At 37.8% G+C, this 27,083-nt stretch overlaps 1 protein-coding gene across 5 annotated transcripts in view; it reads left to right on the top strand.

Annotated features, from left to right (window-relative positions):
* USP40 (ubiquitin specific peptidase 40) overlaps positions 1-27,083 on the top strand; it is a 91,150-nt gene that overhangs the window by 33,005 nt on the left and 31,062 nt on the right. For all 5 annotated transcript variants that reach the window (XM_082630660.1, XM_082630662.1, XM_082630661.1 and 2 more), the window contains 11 exons: positions 1,893-2,193; positions 4,826-4,907; positions 6,430-6,601; positions 8,464-8,548; positions 9,566-9,636; positions 10,317-10,636; positions 13,448-13,571; positions 14,955-15,012; positions 21,863-21,916; positions 22,678-22,766; positions 24,048-24,134. In XM_082630660.1, coding sequence (XP_082486786.1) covers positions 1,893-2,193; positions 4,826-4,907; positions 6,430-6,601; positions 8,464-8,548; positions 9,566-9,636; positions 10,317-10,636; positions 13,448-13,571; positions 14,955-15,012; positions 21,863-21,916; positions 22,678-22,766; positions 24,048-24,134 — 1,443 coding nt within the window. The remainder of the gene's footprint in view (positions 1-1,892; positions 2,194-4,825; positions 4,908-6,429; positions 6,602-8,463; positions 8,549-9,565; positions 9,637-10,316; positions 10,637-13,447; positions 13,572-14,954; positions 15,013-21,862; positions 21,917-22,677; positions 22,767-24,047; positions 24,135-27,083) is intronic.

Consider the following 27,083-nt stretch of genomic DNA (forward strand, 5'->3'; position numbering starts at 1 on the left):
CCAATCCCTGACCTGAGTCATGGCCCTTCTAGAATTTCAGTGGAAAGCCTGAGGTGTTCGTCATATGCCTCTAATTTGGCAGGACTTAAACTCCATGCTCTTTCTTTTTTTTTTTCTAATCTATCTTAATTTATTCATCCATTCACAACATGTTTATTTAACTCTATGCTCTTTCTACCCAGCAGCAGGGTACTAAAATCTCTACTCAGATCTTAAATCTCCCAGCTGTTGCTTTCTGCTCAGTTCCTTGGGTCTCAGGCTGTCCATGTACCATTTAAGACTCAGCCAAGGATTTGAGGAGGATTTGATAGAGATTTGGGGCTCCTTTATGGGATTTTCTCTTTCACTTTCTAGGCTCTGTGGCTGTCTCAAATTCTGTTTTCTTAGTCCAGTAAGACTCTTGCCCTTTGCTTGAACTCTCTTCCGCCATGCTCTGCTACAAACTGGCAAGTGGTGGGTTAATGCAAGACTCACCTAGCTTGTTTCCCTTTTGAAGGATTATGTTCCCTCCACTTTATTTTTTTTTTTTTTTTTTTTTTTTTTTTTTGCGGTACGCGGGCCTCTCACCATCACGGCCTCTCCCGTTGCGGAGCACAGGCTCCAGACGCGCAGGCCCAGCGGCCATGGCTCACAGGCCCAGCTGCTCTGCGGCACATGGGATCCTCCCAGACCGGGGCACAAACCCGGGTCCCCTGCATCAGCAGGCGGACTCCCAACCACTGCACCACCAGGGAAGCCCCGTTCCCTCCACTTTAGGTCAGCTTTTGGTTACTCTCCAAACAATTGTTTTCATTATTTTGTCTAAAGTTTATAACTTTTAATCAGTGGGGTTAGTCCAATTAAAAGTTCTCTGCCATTACTGGAACCAGACTGCACTGAAGTTTGAGGTTTAAGAGTTTATCCTCAACTATCAAACAAAGAAAAGATTCGCTATACAGAAAGTATTCATTACTCAGAGGTTTCAAATTATTATTTTATTGTACTTAAATTAGCTACAAAACTATATTACCATCTGTTATACACAGTGTTAACAATAATGCCTTTGGGTCATATGCCCTATACCCTTCTGTTTGATTAGAGAGTATACATTATCATAAATTCTTCCTTTCCAAGAAAAAATGAGAAAATCACTTTTCCATGCTGATTGTGATCTAAGCAAATGTTACATATACCTCCCAAGTGATTTTCTACATAAAGTAGTTTGTACTGAGAGAAAAGGGGGAGATACAAAGCCACATAGAGATTAGGGAATGAAAGAAGAGTAAAGTAGGGGATGGGGAGGTGGGATAGGCAATGGGGGGAGACGTTTTTTTTCTTCCTAATCCTTTAGGTAGAGGAACCTGAGAAATAATAGTCTTTGAGATTATGACTTAAGCCTTTCAATGTTTTGATTTCCTGAGCTAGCTTGTCAGCCTCCGGGACAGACAACACTTAATTTAGTTAATGTAAGCTTATAATTATGACTATATCCCAACAGTTTGTCTGAGTCACTAGTTTTGAAATTATCTTCTATGGTACTTCACTGTATAATTGCCTTTGTTTTGTGCTCTGTTTGGATTGCTTTAAACATTTCAAAAGTGTTTGTTCTATCTAATCTGTTTCAGTAAAGACTTTTTAAAAACAGCGTCGCGAGGTATAATTAAAATATTTGTAAGATTGTGTCATGGCAGCTTTCTCCCTTGGTATAACTGTTAGACTATTTAACAGAAAGCACTCTGGTTTTTATTAAATGTTTTATTATGGCCGGAATGAAATTTTTTTTCCTCTTAGCTGACCAGGCCAAAAAGTTGATGTTAAAATATCTAATCACAGAAAAGAAGGTAAAGATTTTGTAATCATGTCAATGAAATTTTTTTTCATTAACCTAATGTTTGTTTTTTTTTTCTGTATAGTTTTTACAGCTTCATTCTCAGATATTTCTGCTCAGTTCAGATGAAAGTACAGTTAGTCTATTGAAGGACTCTTCTCTCCAGGCTGAGTCTGATATACGAAGAAATGATCAACAACTTTTGAAGACACTTACTTCAGAACCCCCAGAATTAAATGATAGACCCTCCTGTCCCCACTGGTTTGATATAAACGATTCCAAAGTCCAACCAATCAAGGAAAAGGATATTGAACAGCAATTTCAGGGTAAAGAAAGTGCCTACATGTTGTTTTATCGGAAATCCCAGTTGCAGAGACCCCCTGAAGGTATGGAAAGATAAATGTCCCTATTTGTTTAAGTTGATCACTTTAGAAGATAAATACTGAATGTTGTTTGAAAGTTTACCGTTTTAGAAGGTTTACTCTTGAAACATTTTAAAATATTTTCAAGCTAGTCATAAGAAATATACCAGAAAAAATTCAACATTCTGTCCTTTTATAAAGATTACATATTTCTGGTTTTTTTCCCCTGTAATAGTATGAGGCTATAGTTAGATTTTCAAAATTGCATTTTCTTGGATCACATCATGTTTTCTTGTTGTGTGGGCAGACGTGACTGTCCTCTGCTGAGGCTTCTCTCTGCAGTTTGGCCATGTGTTGTCTTTGAGTTGCAAGTGGCCTTGGTCTTATTTTCATGTGTTCTCTTTTATTTTCATTTCTTTTTTCCTTTTCCTCGAGGTAATAAGTCTTTAAGCAATTGAAATATCTCTGAAGCTCTCTGTTGAATCTTCTAAGAGAGTACATACCATGGTGGGGGTTAAACACTGAGACCCACAGTGATAAATTTTTGAATTGAAGCTACTAACGTGAATCAGTCTGTAAGACTTTATGTGATCACTTCCCAAAATTTATGCAAAAGTAAAAAATCCTAACTGGGAAAGCTCTTTAGATTGAGACATATCTGTGATTAGAGATGAGGTTACTGTTCTTAGAGAGTGAGCATAGTGATCATTTCTGTAAAGAATAAGAATAAAGCAGTTACTGATTTGCAGATGAATCAAAGGAACTCTCTGGATCTGAAACAGTTACATAACTGCTCTGTTGACCAGAAGGGGCTTTGTTTTTTTCTGAGGGGAAAAAATATGGTAATCGTTCTGATAAAAATATTGGGGAGCTGAATTCACAGTTACAGAAATATATATCAGTTTCTTCAGATGACGTATTGTCCTTTTCACTGAATTGAACTTCAGTGTGTACACGATTGGAATATGTACTAAGTGACAATTTTCCAGTTAGCTTAAGATTTGAATAAAGATCTAACCAAAATCTTGATGGACTTTTTTGGGGGATCCATGGATGGAACTTGGCAAAACGATTCTAAAATTTACCTAGGAAGATAACGTAATGAAAATTGAAGAAGGAACTACTCGAGGGAAATTTACTGCATCAGTATAAGCATATTTATGGCGCTGTAGCAATTCAGACAGGATAGTGCTAGTGCAGAGAGGTGGGCAGACCACTGAGCAGTAAGCCCAGAAGTTGATCTAAGTATCTTTAAGATTTTAATCCATGAAAAGGCAGCTTTTCAGATAAATAGGGGGAAGATGCATTAATAACTACAACTGAGAAGTTGGTGAGTTGCTAATCACTTGAATTAGCAGTTAGTACAATCAAGGGATTATATTTATCACTTGCATGAAATTATAGTTCCTTTAATGTTTACGTAAAAAAGGAGCCTTCAAATGCATAAAATATAAATATTTTTCTGATCTTAAGGTAGAGAAGACCTTTCTAAGCATAAAAGCAATGAAAAAAGAATTGAGGAAAAGTGATATAAACCTTATTACATAATACCAAAAGGCAAATGACAAGCTAGTGGAAAACAGCAAAATATATGACAAATTTACTTCCCCTATCTGTAGAGTGCTCTTACATTTATCCCATTGTGCTCAGTAGTAAATTGGGAAAAGGATATAAATAACTCATGTACAAAAGAAGAAATAAGGACAACCAATAAACTGCAAAAAAAAAAAAAAGTATTCCATCTGGCCCATAACCAAAAAACATGAATCATAACAGCAGTGAATGACAACCTTTTTCCTACCAAATCAAATATTTCTGTTAACCTGGTTCTCAACAGTTGGCACTACCTCTATATTTGGTATGTATATAAAGTAATACAACCAATTTGGTTGTATGTACTTAAAAACCTTAAACCAATAATATACTTCCACAGATTTGTCTTGAAATAATCAGGACTGTATATACTTATTTATGTTCAAAGATGTTTGCTACCCCCGTTATTTTATAGTAATGACTAACAGAGAATCACCTAAATGTCTACCAGAAAAGGATTGGTTAGATTAATTATGCTATTTATAGAATGGGCTACTATGCAATCATTTAAAGATTTGGAAAAATATTCATAGCATATGAAATGAAAAAGCAATTTACGTGTTTGTTGACTATACTCCTAGTTGCTTTAAATAAGCGTGGTGTGGTGTGTGTGTGTATGTGTATGTATAGACACATTGTGTAGAATAGAAAAAAGACCAGAAGTATATAGATCACATTTTAGCAGTATTCCCTAGGAGTGGGATTATAGGTAATATTTATTTATTTTACATTAAAAAAAATCATTTCCAGAACTTTCACAGTGACCAATTATTACATTTGTTATCAAGAAGAAAACAGCAGGTGTTCTTTTTAAAAAGTATATTTAAAAAGAGTTGAAGAAGTGGAATTCTCTAGCTTGGCTTAAAGAACTGTTTACCTTTCATATGTTTTAACGTTTTCAATTTGAAGATGGGAAAACTGAGATCCAGAGAAAATTCATGTTCACACAGGCAGTAGAAGCTTTCCTAGCTCCCAGCGAGGTCCTTTCTAGTTTTCTATGCTACCTCTTCAGCAGCCAGTTTTTATGTAGTCAGCACAAGTTAATGGAAAATTTTGTTCACAGCTCGAGCTAACCCAAGATACAAGGTTCCATGTCATTTGCTGAATGAAATGGATGCAGCCAACATTGAATTACAAATAAAAAGGTAATTTTAAATTACTTTTAGAGTTTGAATAGTTTTTCTGGGGAACAAGGATCTAATTTAGGTCTTAAGTATTCAGTAATGAAACTTAAAGAGGAAAAAAGTCAACTGTTTAATGCCAGTGTCTTTTTATTAGCTGCTGAATTTTTATACTGAGAGTATCTTTTACTTTGAAATTACTCGGTGGGAGTGAATGAAATAATGACAAATGCCCATCGCTAAGTAGAGATTGAAGCCTAAGAAAACTCGAGAAATCTGTGAGCACGTAGTTGTGCTGAATGAATTGTGTCCTGGCCTGTCAGGTTATTCCCTCGGCACAGACAGAGCCCATTGTGAAAATTCACCCTCATGTGTAAGTGGTTTGTGAAGAACTGGCCGGTAGTGACATCAGACCAGAGGTGGGCAAAGGGGAGGAAATGTGGAGTCTACAGACTGTTTGGCTTAATGTCAATCTTGGGCAAAACCCTACAATGGATTATTAAAGGGATGGTTTGTGAGAACTTGATGATCTGAACATTCTCTTTTGAGGTCTAACCTTGGACCATGAAGAACTGGTTCTTTATTTGCTCTCTGGGTTGGTGGGGTACTGGATTAGGGAAATGGATGTTCCCATGGTCTCCTTGTGGACCCGAGGGGCTGATTACATAGCAGGGACGTGTTCAACATTTTTTATCATCGATTTGAAGCTGAGAAAAAAAAATAGGTAGATTGAATGGCAAATTAAGATCAGAGGAGATCTCAACAAAAATCAAGACACTAAAAATATAAAAATTTAACAGAGTACAATATCTTAAGCGCGAAAGATAACCAACTTGCATGCGTGGTGTGGCTTAGCAGTTGGTATTAAAACCAAAAACAACCTATGCGGTTTTAGTCAGCGGGCACTGAGCTTTTTAATGTGGTCACCGAAAAGCTAGTGCTGTCCTTGACCACATTCACAGAACTGTGCCTGAGGTACCTGAATGGTGGCTGTAGCTTCATCCACCTCTCCATTGGTGGGGCTGCCTGAAGTATTTTGGGTGCTGTGCTTCACAGCAGCTGAATGGGTTCAGAAAAGTGTAGCAAGCGCCTGGCTGCTGCTGAGGCCATCTGACTTGGAGAGAGCAGGCACCAGGGATCATGAGACTGACTTCAAATAGTTTATGGGAGAGTCTGTGGGGTCTAGTTGAAGCAAGGAGAAGATAGAAGCTGTAAACCTAGCACTTACCACAGTTATAAGAACGTGTTTCCAGCATTTTGTTCATAATTATAATCTCAGTATTGGACGAGTTCAAGTGTCAGTGTTTGTTCAGAGTAACATTGCACAGTGTGCATTAAAACCATCTTCCTTGGAATTCACGGCTGCAGAGCTATTAATTGAGAAACTAAACTGAGTTATTTTGGAGCATGGAAGAAAAGGATGTTAATTATAATTAGGTGGAGTGGAGAACGTCTTTATATTGTAAATCAAATATTTTTGGTTTGAGATGAAACAGTATCTGTTGTAAAAACATGGCATTTACGTATTTTTTATGCCTCTTTAAAGGGCAGAATGTGATTCTACAAACAATAATTTTGAATTGCATCTCCACCTCGGCCCTCATTATCATTTCTTCAATGGGGCTCTGCACCCAGTAGTCTCTCAGACAGAAAGCATGTGGGATTTGACCTTTGATAAAAGAAAAACTTTAGGAGATCTTCGACAATCAATATTTCAGGTAATTTAGCCTCACTTACTCTTAATAGACACTAAGGTCTGTCTTAAGCTGGATTCTCCTTTTCAAACTTCCGTTTAGGATACAACTATTTATTTTTCACAGCTGCTTAGGAAAATCCTACGTCTCCCACTTCCATAGAGGGATGGTCCAAGTGTTCTCCCCTCACTTGTAAGTCTCTTAGAGAGGCTTTTCTGCACAAGCAAGACTCACAGAGTCCTGCCAGCAGGTTTTCAGGGGAGAATCAAGCCTGGTATATTTAATCTGGGGGAGAGAAAGAGTGTAAGGTTGTCTCTTTTGGGGAAAATAAATGAAAGAGAATTGTTTTTTAAAAGGAGTGAAAAGATAGATAATTATATTGCCTAAAATCAAGAGCTACTAAACAAATAAAAGCAACTAACTTTTCTACCTTTCAGTATAGAATCACATTTATTAATAAGATTCCTAAGTGAAGGACAGTGTCTGCTGGTCTATAGTAAAAGCAAACAGCGTTGTAATCTTGTCTCTAAATTATTTATCCAGTCGTGTTTTAACGACGACAACAGTGCTCTTTATTTTACTTACAGTGTTTTCATATAAATTCTATCGTTTGATTCTTTAACCTCATGAGGGCAAGATAACCCCATTTTAAAGATGAGGAAATTGTGATTTAAAGAGAGCTAATGGCTTGCTCAGGGTCAGACATCTAGTTAGCAGTAGAACTAGGACTCCAGCCCTGGTCTCCCTACTCTTTCTTTCCTCTTAATTATACTTCACTCCACACTACTTCCTGATAGAGGAAAAGGGAAATAGAAAAATGTAAGCTTCCCCCACCTCCCCCAGAATTAAGTGAATTTTCTGAAAAACTATATCATTTACCAAAATTATTAGCTTTCTTTTGATTTTCCTCTTGTACAAAGAAAAGCAGACCAATTTCTTCTTTAACTTTAGTTGATTTGAATGTTTAAATGTTGGATCAGGATCAAGATTTCTAAAATTATCTACTACTTCTGAACTTTTCCACTGCAAGTTTATTTTTGAGCCAATCCCGGCAGTGATGATATAGGTGGACTTGGGGATTTGACCCTGCCTAGGGTAACGTTTCAAGTGGAAAAGACCTTGGTCACCTTTATAAGGTTTAGATTTCACGCCAGTCTGGTTTTTGATCGTTTAAGTGCACATCTCTGTTATCTTAGAATTAAGCCACTGTCAAGAGGCTGAGAGACTGACAGTTAAGTAATCATGTGTAAGTATGAAATTCCTTCTTAAGAGAACTATCTTGTGATATTGTGGAGAGGGACGAAGTAGGACTGACCTTTATTGGTGACACGGTTTTGGTGAGGTTACCACAGTCCCCAGAGTCTTGGAGCTAGAAACTTAAAAAACAAATCCCTGGTAATCTGTTGAATAAACTGGTAATGCTACTTTTTAAACTTACAGTGGGAGACATTCCTTTCTAGAAACAAGAGTATTTGTGTCTGCTGCTTTTCCCTGAATAGTACTGATTAAACACGTAATTTTTGCTCTTTTGGACCAGGATTCCTGGACTGGCACACTGATCATTTTGCCTTCTGATAAAAGTGATCTTCCCATAAATTAAGTAGAAATGGTTGTTGTTTAGATGGTCATTGTGCTCTTTGTGTATGTCAAGGTTCTTCAGTCACTAATGGATGTGAGATTAACCGTCTTTGGATTTGACTGATTTAACACTGAAAGATGTCTACTTTCCTCATTTTGGGTGCTGGATGGGGATTGTCGTATTCATTTTCTGGTTCCCTGTATCAGCTACATAAGTAAATTGGCACAGTGCTCTTCTTACTTAACCTGGAAGAGTGATCTATATGTGATTTTTCATTGTTCTCTTTTCTTTCATTCATATTCTGCAGCTGTTAGAATTTTGGGAAGGAGATATGGTTCTTAGTGTTGCAAAGTGTGTACCAGCAGGACTTCATGTTTACCAGACACTTGATGGTAAGAGAAATATTAAAACACAGCAACTTATTGTGTCTATGTACATTTTGTGGGGCTCATCTGTGACTTTCTGCTCTTGGCCAGTCTTTCCCCTACATACTACTTTTCTTAGCTATGAAGGTTCTCATCACATTGGTTCTAACAAATAATATATTTAGTTTTTCATATTTAATAAAACAACTAATTTATTTAGTTTATAATGTATCCAATATATGTAATGTGTGAAATTTTGCTGACATGGAAATGTTTTATATTTTCTGAAATTAAAGCTACTTCTCTACCTAAACAAATTTTTTCTTAAAGGCTTTGGAACTTTTTTTATATTACCACAAACTTCTGAGCAAATGGTTTGAAACCATTTAAATCTTGTTAAATATGGCTTGTTTTTTTAATCCAATCTCAGCTTCAGACTTTGTAGCAGAACAAACAAAAGTACTTCAGGAGCTTAAAAGTACTTCCTTTAAATGACAACAGAACAGTAACAGCAGTAGCAGCCGTGACATTTATCGTGGACTTCACGGTGCCAGAGACTGAGATAAGTGTTCTGTGCACATTATCTAATTCGATTTTCACAAAATTCTCTGATCCCCATTTCGCAAATGAGAAAACTGGAGCATAGAGGCTCGAAGTCCACAAGGTCTGACAGCTCATTAGTGGGTGAGTGAGGACCGCTTGATGTGTAAGCCTTCCCCGTGTTCACAGTGTCAAGTACAGTTGACCTTTTATATTAACTTTTTTTTTTTCCTGCTTTCATGCCCACAAATCTTATGGGGGAAATGCTTACATAAAATGAAAACAGAGAGAAAGAAAAAAGGCTAAAGAGTGTGATGGAAGGAATAAAGATAAAAATAATATAAAATAATATCAATATAACAAACATAATTACTCCCTTTTTCTTAGTTTTCCTCAATGAGAATGCTTTTTTTCAAACAAATGTTTGTGTCTTGGCTGTTGCTTTAGTTAAATTTTTTTTTGATGATCATGAGAATGGTTTCACTGATAATCTCATCTTCCTAGGAGATCACCTGACACTGTGTGAAATTGAAATTGCTGATGGGGAAGACATCTTTGTATGGAATGGGGTGGAGGTAAATAAGTGTTGAAGAAATGTTCATGAGAGTTTTGTATATTTTTTAAGTTATTGTGATAAAATTTTATTCAGCATACGTGACGGCACTTACATCTTAGAAAACTGCTGAAATACCCAGTAAATTTTAAGTACAATCAGTGTTGGTTATATGTTCAAGAGATAGTTGTAGAACACCTCCATGGTGCCAGGCTGTGTGTCAGAAGCTAGACACAAAGGTAAATAATCAGTTTGTATCCTTCAGGCATGTAGTGTGGGTCACTGCACTAAGATAAGTGAGCAGGAGGGTTGTACACACTCTTGATGAGGATTCAGAAGGAGCGGTTCGTTACACTGTTAGGGCTGGAGGTGACTTAAGGGAGCACAGTCAAGAGGGCAGTGAGGAGCATCTCACCCACTCAGTGGGCGTCCTCGGTGCACCTCATACATTTACCACTGCTGAGGACTCACAGTCTGTCTCCACTTCAGATTCCTCTCCTAAAAAGTAAAAGATGGCTAAGAAAAACCTTCAAAAATCTAAAGCTGTTCTTGTGGTATTTAAAAGACATTTGTGAAAACTTTATTTCACTTGAAAAGAAAAAAAATGGGAATTGTTCTACAAGAGTCTTTTACTATATTACTGTGTTGACTTAATTTTGGCAAATATGAACTATACTAATGGCTGACTTGATCTTGTTATAGGTTGGCGGAATCCAGATTCCAGCTGGTAGTGACTGTGAACCTCTGCTTTTAAATGTTCTTCGTCCGGCAACAAGCAATGAAGAAGAGGAGTGTCAGCAGTTGATAGACTCTCCACATGTCTTTCCATCTAATGCAGAAATAGGTAGTGTATTCACAGCCTTTGCAATCCCAGACGGAGTCATCTTAGTCAACAATGCTGAGTCTGTAGGTGAAGAGAGCTGGACCACCATTCCCAAGGAAGACTTGAAGAAGACATTCAGAGAACAAGGTCTCAGAAATGGAAGCTCAATTTTAATTCAGGATTCTAATGATGGTACCAGGTAACATGCTAAGAAGAGAATTCTTTTTAAACTTATTTTAGTTACAGTGCTATATCTTAGAACTCTAAAGCTTTATGTTAATAATGATGAGAGTTAAATGTTTCTTTTTATTTCTAGACATTGTGTTCTATATATTGTAAATAGGAATGTTCGTGGTTAGGCAACCTGGAGAAAAATGATATTGTAATGTGATTTTTTTTTTTTTGGTAAATGTGATAACTGAATAATATAGGTATAGGCTAGATATAGTGTAGATTAGTTGGCAGTAAAACAGAATCTTATCAAATAAGTCTGATTAGCACTCATTATAAGATGGAGGGCACATTCTCACAGAGAAAGTTCCTAAAATTTTTCATGAGGAAGGTATTATCACAGCTAAATTTGTCTGTCTTGTCACAAGACTCTCAGAAGGCAATTCTGTTTTTTGTTATAATCCTTTTTATGATGCCTGAGAGCCTCCCAGCTGCCCAGGTAAGGCAATTACTTGGGGAATTGCAGCCTTGGTTCCTGTAAGTCACATTTGAAGCTCAGGAGTGCTTCCTCTCTTCATATTTGTTATCCATGTCTGTGCCAGTACGTTTCTGCGGTCAGCATTATCATACACGGTAACCCCCCCAACTTCCATATATTGCAGACTTCAGGTTATGACCAGTGAATCAGGTGCCTGCTTTATCAGTGCTGTGAATATACTTAGATTACAGAGGCTCTGTATTACTGTTTATTAGTGGCTGTGACATAGAGAAACAGAGCACGTGTGAAGTGTGTTTATTTTGTATCACATTTATCACTCTGGTTTCGACAAGTGTTTTCCAGACATTTATTTCCCTACCTTGTTTATTTAATTTAAAAGTTTATTATATATTTCTTTTTAGAAGGTAATATACATTCATTAGGACTTGGGAAATATAGAGGTGAAGACAGGAGACCCAAAACAGCATCACCATACCACTCATGCAGTGTCTGTCACTGTTAGCTTTCTGAGCTCGAATAATTGGGTTTTTGTTTTGAAGGGCTTTTTTCTTATTAATTAATTATTTATATATATATATATATTTTTTTTTTTTTTTTTTTTTTTTTTTTTTTTTTTTTTTTGGCTGCGTTGGGTCTTCGTTGCTGTGCGCGGGCTTTCTCTAGTTGCAGTGAGCGGGGGCTACTCTTCATTGCGGTGCACGGGCTTCTCATTGCAGTGGCTTCTCTTGTTGCAGAGCACGGGCTCTAGGCGTGCGGGCTTCAGTAGTTGTGGCTCGCGGGCTCTAGAGCGCAGGCTCAGTAGTTGTGGTGCACGGGCTTATTAGTTCCTCTGCGGCATGTGGGATCTTCCCGGACCAGGGCTTGAACCCATGTCCCCTGCATTGGCAGGCGGATTCTCAACCACTGTGCCACCAGGAAAGTCCGGTTTTTTCCTTTTTAAACATAATAGTGATGATTTTGTAGATAAATAGTTATATCCTACTTTCGCCTCACGTTTGAAGGCTCTTCATAAACCTCATTTCTTGGCTGCATAATAACCTACGTTGATGTTATAGGTTACCTGACTGCTCCTGTGTGAGGAGTGGGTAGCGACAAGGCCTTGGGGGCCAGCTGCCTGGCTTTGTTTCCAGCTTTATCACTTACTAGTAGTGTGAACATGGGCAAGTTACATCATCCCTCTCTGCTTAATTTCTTCTTCTGTAAAATGAGCATAATAATTAGTACCAGCTTCATACAGTTGTAAGGAGTTAAGAAAGAGTTAAGAGCTTACAAGTGTTTACACATAGTAAGTGCTAAATAGTTTAGCTAGCATCCTTGTTATCATCCACTTTTTCATTATTTTAAGGTAGTCTTCAGGGAACGTCTTTGTGCTTAAAACTTTGCTCTATTTAAGACTGCTAACTCAAGGTGGAGTCCCAGAGTGGAATAACTGAAATGAAGAGTAGAATTGTGGTGTAGGGCTCTGCTACGCACTCCCAAAGAGGGCTCCCGCTCGCCCACTCAGTGCCTCTGTGTGAATTAGTGAGAAGCCACTCCTTCCTCAAGAACCTTTACTATTATCTGTAGGAAAATCTTGTTAGAACAAGACACTCCACTGCCATCTGCTATCATAAAATTTTTTAAAACCTCTATAATAAAAATACAAATATACAGTGTATATGATGTGAATGATATCCATTAGATGTGGAACTTTTTTTTTTTTTGCGGTACGCGGGCCTCTCACTGCTGTGGCCTCTCCCATTGCGGAGCACAGGCTCCGGACGCGCAGGCTCAGTGGCCATGGCTCACGGGCCCAGCCGCTCTGCGGCATGTGGGATCTTCCCGGACCGGGGCACGAACCCATGTCCCCTGCATCGGCAGGCGGACTCTCAACCACTGCGCCACCAGGGAAGCCCAGATGTGGTACTTTTATTCAGCGTCAGTCCGCACGGCTGTGCATGCTGTACTGCTGTTAAACTACTATGGGTGGGCTTTTGGCGTAGGTACTCTTTTAAAGCTCCCCTAGTGATTGCAGCGTGCAGGTAGACGTTAACAACTGATTGTTCAATTACAACAGTTCTCTTTGAAAAATGTGGCAACAAATTATTGGTATAAATCAAAGAATATTTGGAATCATGAATATAGACTCCGTGGAATACTGTCTTAACACTACCCTAAAAAGATAGTGAACTTTCAAAAACCCAACTCAGTAGAACTTGGTCGCCTTTAATTAGTCACATTAAGTGACACATGCAGAATTTTAGAAGTGGTGCCTAAAGAAAAGCATGAATTTTCCAATCCTCTCTGATCCATAAAAGGGCTGTGTAAAGACACATTTTTTAAATGTCTTTTTACCTACAGTTTGTTGACCAGACAAGGGAAATGTATCACCAGTGTGAATGAGATTGACTGGCTCCAAGTTAAAAATTTATGCCAATTAGACTCTGAAGAAGAGCAAGTTAAAATATCAGCAACTCTTAACACAGTGAGTAGAATATTGATTTAAGTGTGGTTGACAGTTTTTAATTAATACAATTTTATTTAGAAAGCAATACCTTAATCTTTCAGAACAGTTGTCTCAGTAAACTTCTAAATCTTAAGAAATCACCTTTTTATTTGTAACATTTGATTATTGCTTATTTACCTTTGTTAGCCCTTGGCATATTTCAAGAAAATATATGCCTTTTTTTCCCTCCAAAGCCTAGAATTAGAATGTGGGAGTTACCTTTTTAATTAGTTCATGGAATCTTCTGACTCTGATAACTGTGAAATGCTATTTTCAAGAGTCTTTTCTATATTTTTAAAACAAGGTATATATGTTTTGGTTTTGTGTTCTTTGGTGTTTGGGTTCTTTAAAGTTTATCTTAAATTGCTCTACCATATACTCTGTGCTCTATATAAAGCCAGTTGCTCTTCAAAGGGATTTTTTTCAGTTTTCCATTTAAGACTATTATACTGGTTTCCTTAAACATTATTTCAGGAAACATCTTTTTATATTTATGTAGTCTCCATTTATTAAGTTTTTCTGTAACTTTATTTTAAAAATTTAGAGTGTTTTCTTTATAAAATTATAGTTTCTTAAGGTTTGTTTGCACATTAGTGGGAACAGTATAAGGTCAATGCCCCAAAGCTCAGGAGACCTACCGCCCTGACCCCGAATGGGAGGCTGGTGCAGTCCTTGATTACTGCAGGTTCTGTTCCTTCTTGGCACAGTGGGGGGCATAGTGGGGGGCACCGGTGGGGAAGTAGAGTCAGTGATCTCTGTCGTCAGCTTTACCCCTAAATTTCCATGATTTTATGCCCTAGAGGCAATTACTCTAAATTTTAAAAAAGAAAAGAAAACACAATCTAAAATAATTTAAGTCAGAATTTTAAATAGTACCCTTGGATTTGTACATTTTTATATTATTAATGCTTATTAATTATTAGTACAGTTTTATATTATATTATTAATGAAGATGTGGGATCTTCCCGGATGAGGGGTCGAACCCGTGTCCCCTGCACTGGCCCTGAATTCATCATTCTTAACATAAACCTATAGTTTCTTTTGTTTGCTATCATCAGAAAAGTTAACTGTCAGCTTTTGCCTTTCGCTACTATTATGTCTTTGGTTTTCTAAAGTTTTCTGTAGGCGGCCTTCCCATTCCAATTATTATCAATTTGGTGAAAACTTAACCAAGATCTAAGTTTTTGCCTTTGACTTTGTAGAAGAGAGAAAATAATTTCAGGGATGGAAAAAAATTTTTTTCAAGTAGGCAAAAACTGCTAAATGTAAGGTAATTAATAACTCAACCTGACAGTCTTCATTTTCCTCTTCTCCCATTGTTTTTAACTTATACACAGTCATTAGTTTATTTCTCTATTTTAGGTGGTGTTTGATATTCGAATTAAAGCCATAAAGGAATTAAAATTAATGAAGGAACTAGGTAATCATTTATGTTTGCTTTTGGTTTTTTGGCTTAATTTAGTTTTGTTTTGATTTTTAATTGAAAAAAATATGGGAGAGTACAAAAAATAATTTAGGAAAAACTCACGTATCTACCACCCAAAGTGGACAAATGTTAACATCTTGCCATGTGTTTGTTTTTGCCTCAAACATTACAAATAAAGTCCTCTATGTTCTCCTCCTCAGACCTATCATCCCTCCCCAGGTGCAACCAGTATATCTGATTTGGGTGTGTCTCTAGTTCGTGCATTCACATTGTACTATATATATTATACCTCTCTATATATATGTATGTGTGTATATTGTATTTTTACATTTATGTAAATTCTATCTTAATGAATATAACATTCCACAAACTCACTATTCACTCGGCATTAAGTTTTCTTTTACAGCTTTATTGAGGTATAATTTACATATCATAAAACATCCATTTTAAGCATAATTCAGTGATTATTAGTAAATGTATAAAGTCGTACAACCATCACAGCAATCCAGTTTTAGAACAGTTCCATCACTCCAAAAAGATCTCTCGTTCCCATTTGCATACCAAGCCCCTGACAGCCATTCATCTACTTTTTGTTTCTTTTGACTTGCTTTTCTGGACATTTCATGTAAATGAAAGCATGTTATATGTAGTCTTTTGTGTCTGGCTTCTTTCACTCAGCGTATCATTTTTGAGATTCATCCACGATTTAGCATGTTTCAATAGTTTGTTCCTTTTTATTGCTGACTGGATAAAAAAATACATTGTATGGATTGTATGGATATATCACATTTTGTTTGTTCATTACCAGTTGATGGACATTTGGATTGTTTGCACTTTGGGGTTTTTATGACTGATTCTGCTATAAACATTATGTCTTTGTATAGATCTGTGTTTTCAATTCTCCTGGGTAGACGTACAGAATTGGAATTGCTGGGTCATATGGCAAAGTTATGTTTAACTTTATAAGAAACTGCCGTACTATTTTCCAAAGTGGCTGAATCATTTACATACCCACTAACAATGTATCAGGGTTGCAGTTTCTTCACATCCTTGCCAATATTTATAATTGTCCTTTTTTTTAATTTTTATTTATTTATTTAGTTTATTTTTGGCTGTGTTGGGTCTTCGTTGCTGCGCACAGGCTTTCTCTAGTTGCGGCGAGTGTGGGCTTCTCATTGCGGTGGCTTCTCTTATTGCGGAGCACGGGCTGTAGGCGTGCGGGCTTCAGTAGTTGTGGCTCAGAGGCTTCAGAGTGCAGGCTCAGTAGTTGTGGCGCACGGGCTTAGTTGCTCCACGGCATGTGGGATCTTCCTGGACCAGGGCTTGAACCTGTATCCCATGCTTTGGCTGGTGGATTCTTAACCACTGTGCCACCAGGAAAGTCCTATAATTGTCTTTTTGATTGTAGCCATTTTAGTGAACATGAATTGGTATCTCCTGTGTTTAATTGCGTTTTCCTGATGCAGTGATGGTGACCACTATTGATGTGCTTATCATCTATTTGTATACTCTAAGGACCCTATTAAAACTACTAGAATTAATAAGTGAGTTTAACAAGAGCTCAAAATCAATATATAAAAATCCATATGTTTACTAGCAACAAAAAAATGGAAAATTAAATTAAGAAAACATTTGTAATAGCATAAGCTATCATGAAATACTTGGGGGTAAATTTAACAAGATATGTTGAAGACCTGTACACCGGGAACTAGAAAACATTGCCATGAAAAATAAAAGAAGACCCAAATAAATTAAATGATGTACCATATTCTTGGATCAGAAGACACAGTACTATTAAGAGGCTAATTCTCTCAAAATTTATTTGTACATTCAGTACATTCTCATTCAAAATTCTGGCAGGGTTTTTTTTTTCCCCCTTTGGGTAGAAATTGACAAGCTGATTCTTAAATTTATATGGAAATGCAAAGAACCTAAAGTATCCATAACAATTTTAGAGGAAATAAAGAACAAAGTTGGAAGAGTTACACCATCTGATTTCAAGACTTACTCTGAAACTATAGGAATCAAGACAGTGTGTGTGGTCATGAGGGTCGACATACGGAGCAGAGTTCAGCACGTGTGGCCTACAGCCTGCTTCTGCACAGCCAGTGAGCTAAGAATAGCTTTTACATTTTTTAAGGGCTCTTTTAACAAGACACTGAGAATTAAAGTGTTTTCTTTGTAAAAACCACAAGACTAGTTTAAACAGGGATTGCTTTTGTCTTGTAGAGCTTGCAGTACAGGGTGGACATCTTCTCTAGCCCCTAATGATACTCTAAATTTGGATCAGCTTCCAGTATTTTATGTTTTGTACTTTCAATTTCATGAAATATCTCCAAGAGCTCCTTTAATATGAAGTTTTTCTGCCAGCGTTGACTCCTCTGGGATATCTTCATACACTTTTCATCACAACCACTTTCCTCACTCCTGTGAGTTTATGTTAAGTTCCTCTGGCTGCACATCTGGATTCTCTCAAATGACGGCAGTGCCAGCATTCCCACAGCCAGCTATTTCTTCTACAGCTCCATATACTTTTGTTTCTCTCTTGTTAAAATAAATTTACTTATTTATTTATTTATTTATTGGCTGTGTTGGGCCTTTTGTGGCTGCGTGCAACTTTCTCTAGTTGCGGTGAGCAGGGTCTACTCTTCATTGCGGTTTGCGGGCTTCTCAGTGCGGTGGCTTCTCAGTGCGGTGGCTTCTCTTGTTGCGGAGCACGGGCTCTAGGTGCATGGGCTTCAGTAGTTGTGGCTCGCGGGCCCTAAAGCGCGGGCTCAGTAGTTGTGGCGCCCGGGCTTAGTTGCTCCGCGGCATGTGGGATCTTCCCGGCCCAGGGCTCGAACCCGTGTCCCCTGCATGGGCAGGCGGATTCTTAACCACTGTGCCACAAGGGAAGTCCCATACACTTTCGTTTCTTTCCTGCACTTTCACCATTGTTGGCTAATTCGATTATCCATTCTTGTAAAATGTTACCTGAGTTTACCACTGGGAGAAAAGGAGGCAATAAACTACACACTTTGTTGTCTATGTGGTAAAATTAATAGCAGCTATGCACTGACCAATTACTGATAGGCTTTAAAGAGTGAAGTAACTGGTCACTGATCATGATGTACATGTTATTTCACAGTGATCTGCAGACTAAAGGGCTAGTAGCGAAGTTTGTACTTTATGCAATTTACTCAGTTAATAGCCGGTGGCAGCTGAAATGTGAACCATGCTGCTGGGTAACAGATAAACGGCGGTAACTGAAATTCATGTGTGTTAGAACTGCGCAGAGACTGCCTAGATTTAAAATAAGTTAGGTGATTTTTATGCTTAGTTAGTAAATGGATTAGGGCCAGTATGCCCTGTTTTTGAGGATGCAAAGACTCCTGCTTTGTGGGAAGAAGTATATTAGGTTTTAATTCCAAACAGAATTCTTACCAAGTTGCATACGAGGTGGGGGAATTCAAAGGGATGGAGGCTTCTGAGAGGGCAGGAATGCCACGGGCCTTAGAAGTTCTAACTTTATCTGAACAGAACAGAATCTCTTTGAGATTCCTGAGTTCTAGCCCTTATACTACAGTAATGTGAAGCCAGCATAGAATTCTAATACAAACTCCTTGACAACTGAAACAGTTTATGTAAAAGAGTTCTCCAATTTAAAAAATGTTAATTTAAATACTGTTTTTTAAAAAAAATTTTCACTTTCATTCAACACACGTCATGTATCTTCTATGTGCCAGGCACTGTCCTAGAAGCTGACAATAAGAAAAACAGCCATGGACTCTGCCCGCAAAGAGCCTCATCTAATGGGGGAGGTGGACATTCATAACACAAAACACAGATAGTTACAGTGTAAGTGCTACGAAGGGAAGGACGGGCGTTAGAGTACGATAGACAGATGAACTGAGATTGTGTAGCCAGGGATGACGGAAATAACATTTCAGCTAAGACCAAATGAGTGACTGAAGTTAGCAGATGAAGAGTAAAGGGAACAGAGTTCAAAAAAGATTACAGGATTAAGAAGTCTCAGGGGGGCTTCCCTGGTGGTGCAGTGGTTAAGAATCCACCTGCCGATGCAGGGGACATGGGTTTGATCCCTGGTCCGGGAAGATCCCACAGGCTGCGGAGGAACTAAGCCTGTGTGCCACAGCGACACAGCCTGTGCTCTAGAGCCCGGGAGGCACAACTACTGAAGCCTGTGCGCCTAGAGTCTGAGCTCCGTAACAAGAGAAGCCACCACAGTGAAGAGCAGCCCCCGCTCTCCACAACTAGAGAAAGCCCACGCGCAGAAACAAAGACCCAACGCAGCCAAAAATAAATATGTAAAAACAAAAAAACAAAAAACTTCCCTCTGCTTTAAAAAAAAAAAAAGAAGTCTCGGGGGTGGAAGAGAGCCTGCGACCAGAAATTCCATGAAGTCATCATGGGAAGTATGCTGTGAATAAGCAGGTGAGTGGACTGCAAGGAGGTTAGTTAGGCAATGGCCAGACGAAGCAGGTTCCTGTAGGCCAGGAGCCGCAGGCAATACACTACCAAGTGCAAAGAGCACAACAGGGCTTTAAGCAGAGGGTGACATGATCTGATTCACCTACGTTTAGGAAGATCACTTGCTATGTAAAGAATAGTTCAGAGGGAAGGAGTGGAAGAAAGGAGATCTGTGACATGGGAAGACAACAAACTATTCATTTTAATAAACCATATATTCTTAAGTCACTTTATTGAGGTATAATTTACTTATAATAAAACACATCCAGTTTAAGTGCACAGTTTAAAAGAGGTCGATGAAAACACTCAGTAACCACCAGCAAATTGAGATATAATTTGCATCACCCCCCCAAATTCCCTCATGCCACTCCATGGTCAAGCCACCATCCCCTAATTCTGATCTGCCTCTGTAACTACAGCTTAGGTTTTCTTTTTTGACAATTTCACATCGATAAGTGGAATCCTAAGAGTATTACTCTTTTGTGACTAGCTTCTTTTGCTTGGCATGATGTCTTTGAGATTCATCCATGTTTTGCATGGGGTGGTAGTTTACTTCTTTTATTGGTGAATAGTATCCCATTGTATGGATACATCACAATTTGTTCACCTGCTCACTGACATTTGGATTGTTTCCCATTTTTGGTTATGAAAGTTTACAGTATTTGTAAGGATACATGTTTTAATTTTTCTTGGATAAAAATCCAGGAGAACTGATAAGTGAATATTTAAATTCACAGGAACTAATAAGCTAACTCCTTACCAAAGCGACTGTACCATTTCACACTCCCACCAGCAACACGCGGCAGTCCCAGTTGATCCACGTCTTCGATATCACTTAGTTTTGTCAGCATTTAAAATTGTAATCATTCTACTAAGCGTGCAGTGATGCGTCATTACGGTTTTAGTTTGTTGGCTAATGATACTGAGCGTCTTCTCCTGTGCTTATTGGGTATTCATAGGTAGATTTTCTTTTGTAAAGTGGCTTCCCAATTTGGGTTGTCTTCTGATTAGGTTATAAGTATTTTTTATATAGCCTGGATGCAAGTCTGTTGTCAAATACATGTTTTATAACTTTTTTCTCTCAGTTTGTGGCCTGCCTTTTCAAGTGCTTTTAAAATTTTGTAGTAGTCCAATTTGCTTTTACTTTCATGGTTTGTACTTTCTAAGTCCTATCTTTAAAAAAAAATCTCTTCCTTATGGTAAAAGTAACAGAGATTTTCTATGTTTTCCGCCAGAAGTTTTACAGTTTTAGGTTTTAACATTGAAGTCTATGATTTTTTTTTTTAATTTATTTTTTGCTGTGTTGGGTCTTTGTTGCTGCTCACAGGCTTTCTCTAGTTGTGGCAAACGGGGGCTACTGTTCGTTGCAGTATGTGGGCTTCTCATTACAGTGGCTTCTCTTGTTGTGGAGCATGGGCTCTAGAGCACAGGCTTAGTAGTTGTGGTCCACGGGCTTAGTTGCTCCGCGGCATGTGGGATCTTCCCCGACCAGGGGTTGAACCCGTGTCCACTGCATTGGCAGATGGATTCTTAACCACTGTGCCACCAGGAAAGTTCTATGATCCATTTTGAGTTCATTTTTTACATGATGTAAGGCAAAGTTGGAGGTTCATTTTTGCATCTATTGATATCCAATTGGTCCAGCACTGTATGCTGAAATAATATCTTTCCCCATGGAAATACCTTGGCACTTCTGTTGAAAGTCAACTGACTAAATATGTTTGCATCTATTTCTGGCTTTTCAATGTAGTTCTGTTGTAAATACTCTGGAACATTTCCACATATGATCTCTGTTGCACATTCTTCTTCTCTCTTTTTTTTTTTTTTTTTTTTTTTTTTGCTGTACGTGGGCCTCTCACTGTTGTGGCCTCTCCCGTTGTGGAGCACAGGCTCCGGACGCACAGGCTCAGTGGCCATGGCTCACGGGCCCAGCCGCTCTGCGGCACGTGGGATCCTCCTGGACCGGGGCACGAACCCGTGTCCCCTGCATTGGCAGGCGGACTCTCAACCACTGCACCACCAGGGAAGCCCCCTGTAGTGTTTTAAATTACAGTGTAAATATTAGTTTGCTATTTTTTATTTCACTGTACATGTATAACTGACAGAGTTTTTAATGTTTTGACAAAAAATGTTAAAGATCACAGTACAATCATAATTTTTTTTAAGATTTCCGTGCACAGTTTCAACTTGCACAGGCGTTCTTAGCGTCCTGCACTGCTGTGCAAAGGGAAGACTGCCTGTATGTGGTTTTTTGTCGTTGGGTTTTTTTGCTTGTTTTTGGGGGGTTTTTTAGCTTCCTGCTAATTAACACAGAATAGAATCTCTCTTTGGTTTTCTTTGTTTGCTGCACTAACCAGCATCTTTTTATTTATAGCCGAGGACAGCTGTTTGAGACCTATTGATAGAAACGGGAAGCTTCTTTGTCCAGGTAAATCTTTTTGGTAGCCTTCAAAAGCTGACACCTACTCATGCCACCTATCTTTCTCAACACTTTTACCTTAAACAGTGATTTCCAATACCTAATATTCTTAAGTTACCTTTTAGAAACTGGTTTATAGAACAGACTTTCATCCAGGTGTCTTCCTTGTGAATTACAGAAAGTCTTAACCAAAAATCAAACACTTCTGTTTTCTAAAGGAAAACACCTATCTTTCTGATTAGCTGACGTGCATTTTAGTCATGGTTTTGCCCTAGTTGTATCTTTCTAGATTTATTATCAGAGTTTTTTATTTGTTTTGTTGATTTTATCGTGATACCAGTTATCACAGTAACCAGAGTCTTGGTTCTTACCTCTGTAACGCATCTTGTCATTAGACTTAATTTACTCTTTTGATGGTAGTCACCATAGCAGCTTTAAACTTGGAAGAAGCTGGTCCATCATGCATGAATCAATTCAGAATATTACATAATCCATGCAAACAACAGCTCTCTTTTGTTAAGTATGAATCTAGAACATTCATAGCTGCCTCTTATTTCTTAGCATTGCTGTACAGATAACAAGAGTATACGTCCTAGAGTGAGAAAATCTAAGATCAGACATAACTGTATATAGTCCTTTTGCATGGAGTATAACTCAGTTTTTTTCTTTCTTAACATTCTTGATTTACAAAGAAAGGCTGATTTCAGTGTACTAGTTTGTCCAAAGATAGGAATTAATAATATTTACCATGTTATCAAAATTCTTTTTAGTGCCAGACAATTACACTTTGAAGGAAGCAGAATTGAAGATGGGGAGTTCATTGGGACTGTGTCCTGGAAAAGCACCAACTTCTTCTCAGGTAAAAGGAGATCACCTGATGGACCCAAACCAACCTTACCATGATCAGAAGTTCTTAATTGTATGATTCATTCCTTAACTACTGCAGTAATACTGTTTTTCTTAAAATTTTTCTTTTCCTTAAATGATACCTTTTATTTAGGAATACATCCATATAGTTCTCTGTGTTTAAGTCAAAAATACTATGTCAAAGTATATTCATAAGGTTGCTTTTCTGTGAAAATTTTGTGGTTAAGGGAGATCTTTAAAGTTGAGTGGCCACCAGTTTCAACCACCATAATTCATAAATTCTAAAATGTACCCTTTTTCTCCTACATTTTAACATGTGTGAGATTAAGATGCATCTTACAATCAGTGGCATCCTGCACTGTAGCTGATGCTATGCTTCCTTTCTTGGTAGTGCATAAAATAATAAGTAACAACTGGCAGCATTTTAGATTTAATGAAATACAGTATACTGATTTTGAACTGAATTACTCCCTGCAATAATATAATAGACTCACAGCAGATTCTTCTTTATCGGTATTAATTTTATTTACAGAATACTATGAGGTTGACCTTTGCCTAGAACCCTATCTACTTAATAAACTTTCATTACAGTCCAAAAGCCATAACGATGTCCTTACTGTTAAGACTCAGTGTCAAGGTAAAGCTAAACTCCTATCAGGATCCCCATGGCTCCCAGATCCCTGATATGGAATTAATCCACTTCATTAGTTTCCCAACTACCTCCCCTTTAATTTGTTCTTTCCCAAACTCTAACAAATAGTAGTGCATGACAAGATCATAGGAGAAAAAACATGACAACTGTGGTTGAGTTAGAAAGGAAAAATAGGCTGTAAAGAACTGAATTGACGAGATCAGATTTACATTTTTCCTGTGGGTTCCAGGGAGTTAAAGTATGTGGGACCTCTGGACAGAAAATAAGATCACAAACTAATGACTCAGAAAAAAACACAGTTAATGCTTATAGTGTATAGTAATTGCAAATCTCTTTGAGGAATGACTGAGAGAGAGATGGAGATCATACTAGAATAAATAATGTCTGTGGGAGATGTTTCTTAGGAGTAAAAACATTGGTGATAAAGAATCTTACATTACCAGGTAGTCAAGATTATTGTTTAAATTGTAACTTTAAAATACCCAATGTAGACTTGTCTTTACATAATTTGAGATTTTTATTAAAGTTTTATGACCATTGGCTTTTCAGTTTTGGAAATAAATATTTATAGAATTTTGAAATTCAAATTAAATTGCATTTATACCTCTATCTTGATCTTAGCTGTTCCTGTTTTTCGCTGTGGGGAGCGATGTTCAGCCTGGGACAGAGATGGAGATCATAGTAGAAGAAACAATATCTGTGAGAGATGTAAGGAATTTTACTTTGGGTGGCCGGGGTCTGTGGGTGTTTGGTATGGGGAGCAGTGGGAACCTGTGTTAGGATTTTGAGATCCTAAGGTAGGGTTTACATAATATCCATTAAAGAATTCTATGTATTCACTAAAAGAATAGTTTGGATTGCTTGAAAGGTGGTGAGCCAGCTGTGGTTTTAAAAATAAGATTATTCTTTTTTCTTGTCTGACTACTAATACATGTTTATTGTAGAAATTTGGGATATATAAAAACGGGTTAAAAGAAAAAAATTAAAACCCCTCATTATCCCTTATCCCACTAATGTTAACATTTTGGCATATTTCCTTCTGCTGTTTCTACATTGTGTGTACACACATAATCTCACACACACAGGTGTGAACGTGTGTGTGTGATAAAGCAAACAATTACGTGAATGTCACTGAGAACAGGGACTTTCAGTCTTGGAAAATGGAGAGACAGATAATATCAGTGTGGTTAAAGAAAGCCTGTACTCCTGAATTTGTTTTTTTGTTTTGTTTTACATATTTATTTATTTGTTTGCTTGTTTGTTTACTTATTTATTTATTTTGGCTGCGCCATGTGGGAATCTTCGTTGCACCATGCAGGATCGTTAGTTGTGGTGTGCGGACTTCTTTTTTTAATATTTATTTATTTATTTATTTATAATTTAAATTTTTTTAATTTTAAATTTAATTTTATTTATTTTTTTAATACAGCAGGTTGTTATTAGTTACCCACTTTATACATATTAATGTATGCATGTCAATCCCAATCTCCCAATTCATCCCACCACCACCACCCCCCGCCCCGCTGCTTTCCGCCCTTGGTGTCCATACGTTTGTTCTCTACATCTGTGTCTCTATTTCTGCCCTGCAAACCGGTTCATCTGTACCACTTTTCTAGGTTCCACATGTATGCATTAATATACGATATTTGTTTTTCTCTTTCTGACTTATTTCACTCTGTATGACAGTCTCTGGATTCATCCATGTCTCTAAAAATGACCCAATTTCCTTCCTTTTTATGGCTGAGTAATATTCCATTGTATATATGTACCACATCTTCTTTATCCATTCATCTTTCGATGGGCATTTAGGTTGCTTCCATGACCTGGCTATGGCAAATAGTGCTGCAGTGAACATTGGGGTGCATGTATCTTTTTGAATTATGGGTTTCTCTGGGTATATGCCCAGTAGTGGGATGCCCATTCTAACTGGTGTGAGGTGATACCTCATTGTAGTTTTGATTTGCATTTCTCTAATAATTGGTGATGAGCAGCCTTTCATGTGCTTCTTGGCCATCTGTATGTCTTCTTTGGAGAAATGTCTATTTAGGTCTTCTGCCCATTTTTGGATTGGGTTGTATGTTTTTTAATACTGAGCTGCATGAGCTGTTTATATATTTTGGAGATTAATCCTTTGTCCATTGATTCATTTGCAAATATTTTCTCCCATTCTGAGGGTTGTCTTTTTGTCTTGTTTGTAGTTTCCTTTGCTGTGCAAAAGCATTTAAGTTTCATTATGTCCCATTTGTTTATTTTTGTTTTTATTTCCATTACTCTAGGAAGTGGATCAAAAAAGTTCTTGCTGTGATTCATATCACTTCCTATGTTTTCCTCTAAGAGTTTTATAGTGTCTGGTCTTACATTTAGGTCTCTAATCCATTTTGAGTTTAGTTTTCTGTATGGTGTTAGGGAGTGTTCTAATCTCATTCTTTTACATGTAGCTGTCCAGTTTTCCCAGCACCACTTATTGAAGAGACTGTCTTTTCTCCATTGTAAATCCTTGCGTCCTTTGTCATAGATTAGTTGACCATAGGTGTGTGAGTTTATATGTGGGCTTTCTATCCTGTTCCATTGATCTATATTTCTGTTTTTGTGCCAGTGTCTTGATGACTGTAGCTTTGTAGTATAGTCTGAAGTCAGGGAGTCTGATTCCTCCAGCTCCATTTTTTTCCCTCAAGACTGCTTTGGCTATTCAGGGTCTTTTGTGTCTCCATACAAATTTTAAGAGTTTTTGTTGTAGTTCTGTAAAAATGCCATTGGTAATTTGATAGGGATTGCATTGAATCTGTAGATTGCTTTGGGTAGTTAGTCATTTTCACAATATTGATTCTTCCAGTCCAAGAACATGGTATATCTTTCCATCTGCTTGTATCATCTTTAATTTCTTTCATCATTGTCTTATAGTTTTCTGCATACAGGTCTTTTGTCTCCCTTGGTAGGTTTATTCCTAGGTATTTTATTCTTTTTGTTGCAGTGGCAAATGGGAGTGTTTCCTTAATTTCTCTTTCAGATTGTTCATCATTAGTATATATGAATGCAAGAGATTTCTGTGCATTAATTTTGTATCCTGCACCTTTACCAAATTCATTGATTAGCTCTAGTAGTTTTCTGGTGGCATCTTTAGGATTCTCTATGTATAGTATCATGTCATCTGCAAACAGTGACAGTTTCACTTGTTTTCCAATTTGTATTCCTTTTATTTCTTTTTCTTCTCTGATTGCCGTGGCTAGGACTTCCAAAACTATGTTGAATAATAGTGGTGAGAGTGGACATCCTTTTCTTGTTCCTGATCTTAGAGGAAATGCTTTCAGTTTTTCACCATTGAGAATGATGTTTGCTGTGGGTTTGTCATATATGGCCTTTATTATGTTGAGGTAGGTTCCCTCTGTGCCCACTTTCTGGAGAGTTTTTTTTGTTTGTTTTTTGGGGTTTTTTTTTTGTGGTACGCGGGCCTCTCACTGTTGTGGCCTCTCCCGTTGCGGAGCACAGGCTCTGTACGCGCAGGCCCAGCGGCCATGGCTCACGGGCCCAGCTGCTCCGCGGCATGTGGGATCTTTCCGGACCGGGGCACGAACCCGTGTCCCCTGCATCGGCAGGCGGACTCTCAACCACTGCGCCACCAGGGAAGCCCTGGAGAGTTTTTATCATAAATGTGTGTTG

Source organism: Mesoplodon mirus (genome assembly GCF_964341445.2).
Source record: "Mesoplodon mirus genome assembly, chromosome: 8".
Lineage (NCBI taxonomy): Eukaryota > Metazoa > Chordata > Mammalia > Artiodactyla > Ziphiidae > Mesoplodon > Mesoplodon mirus.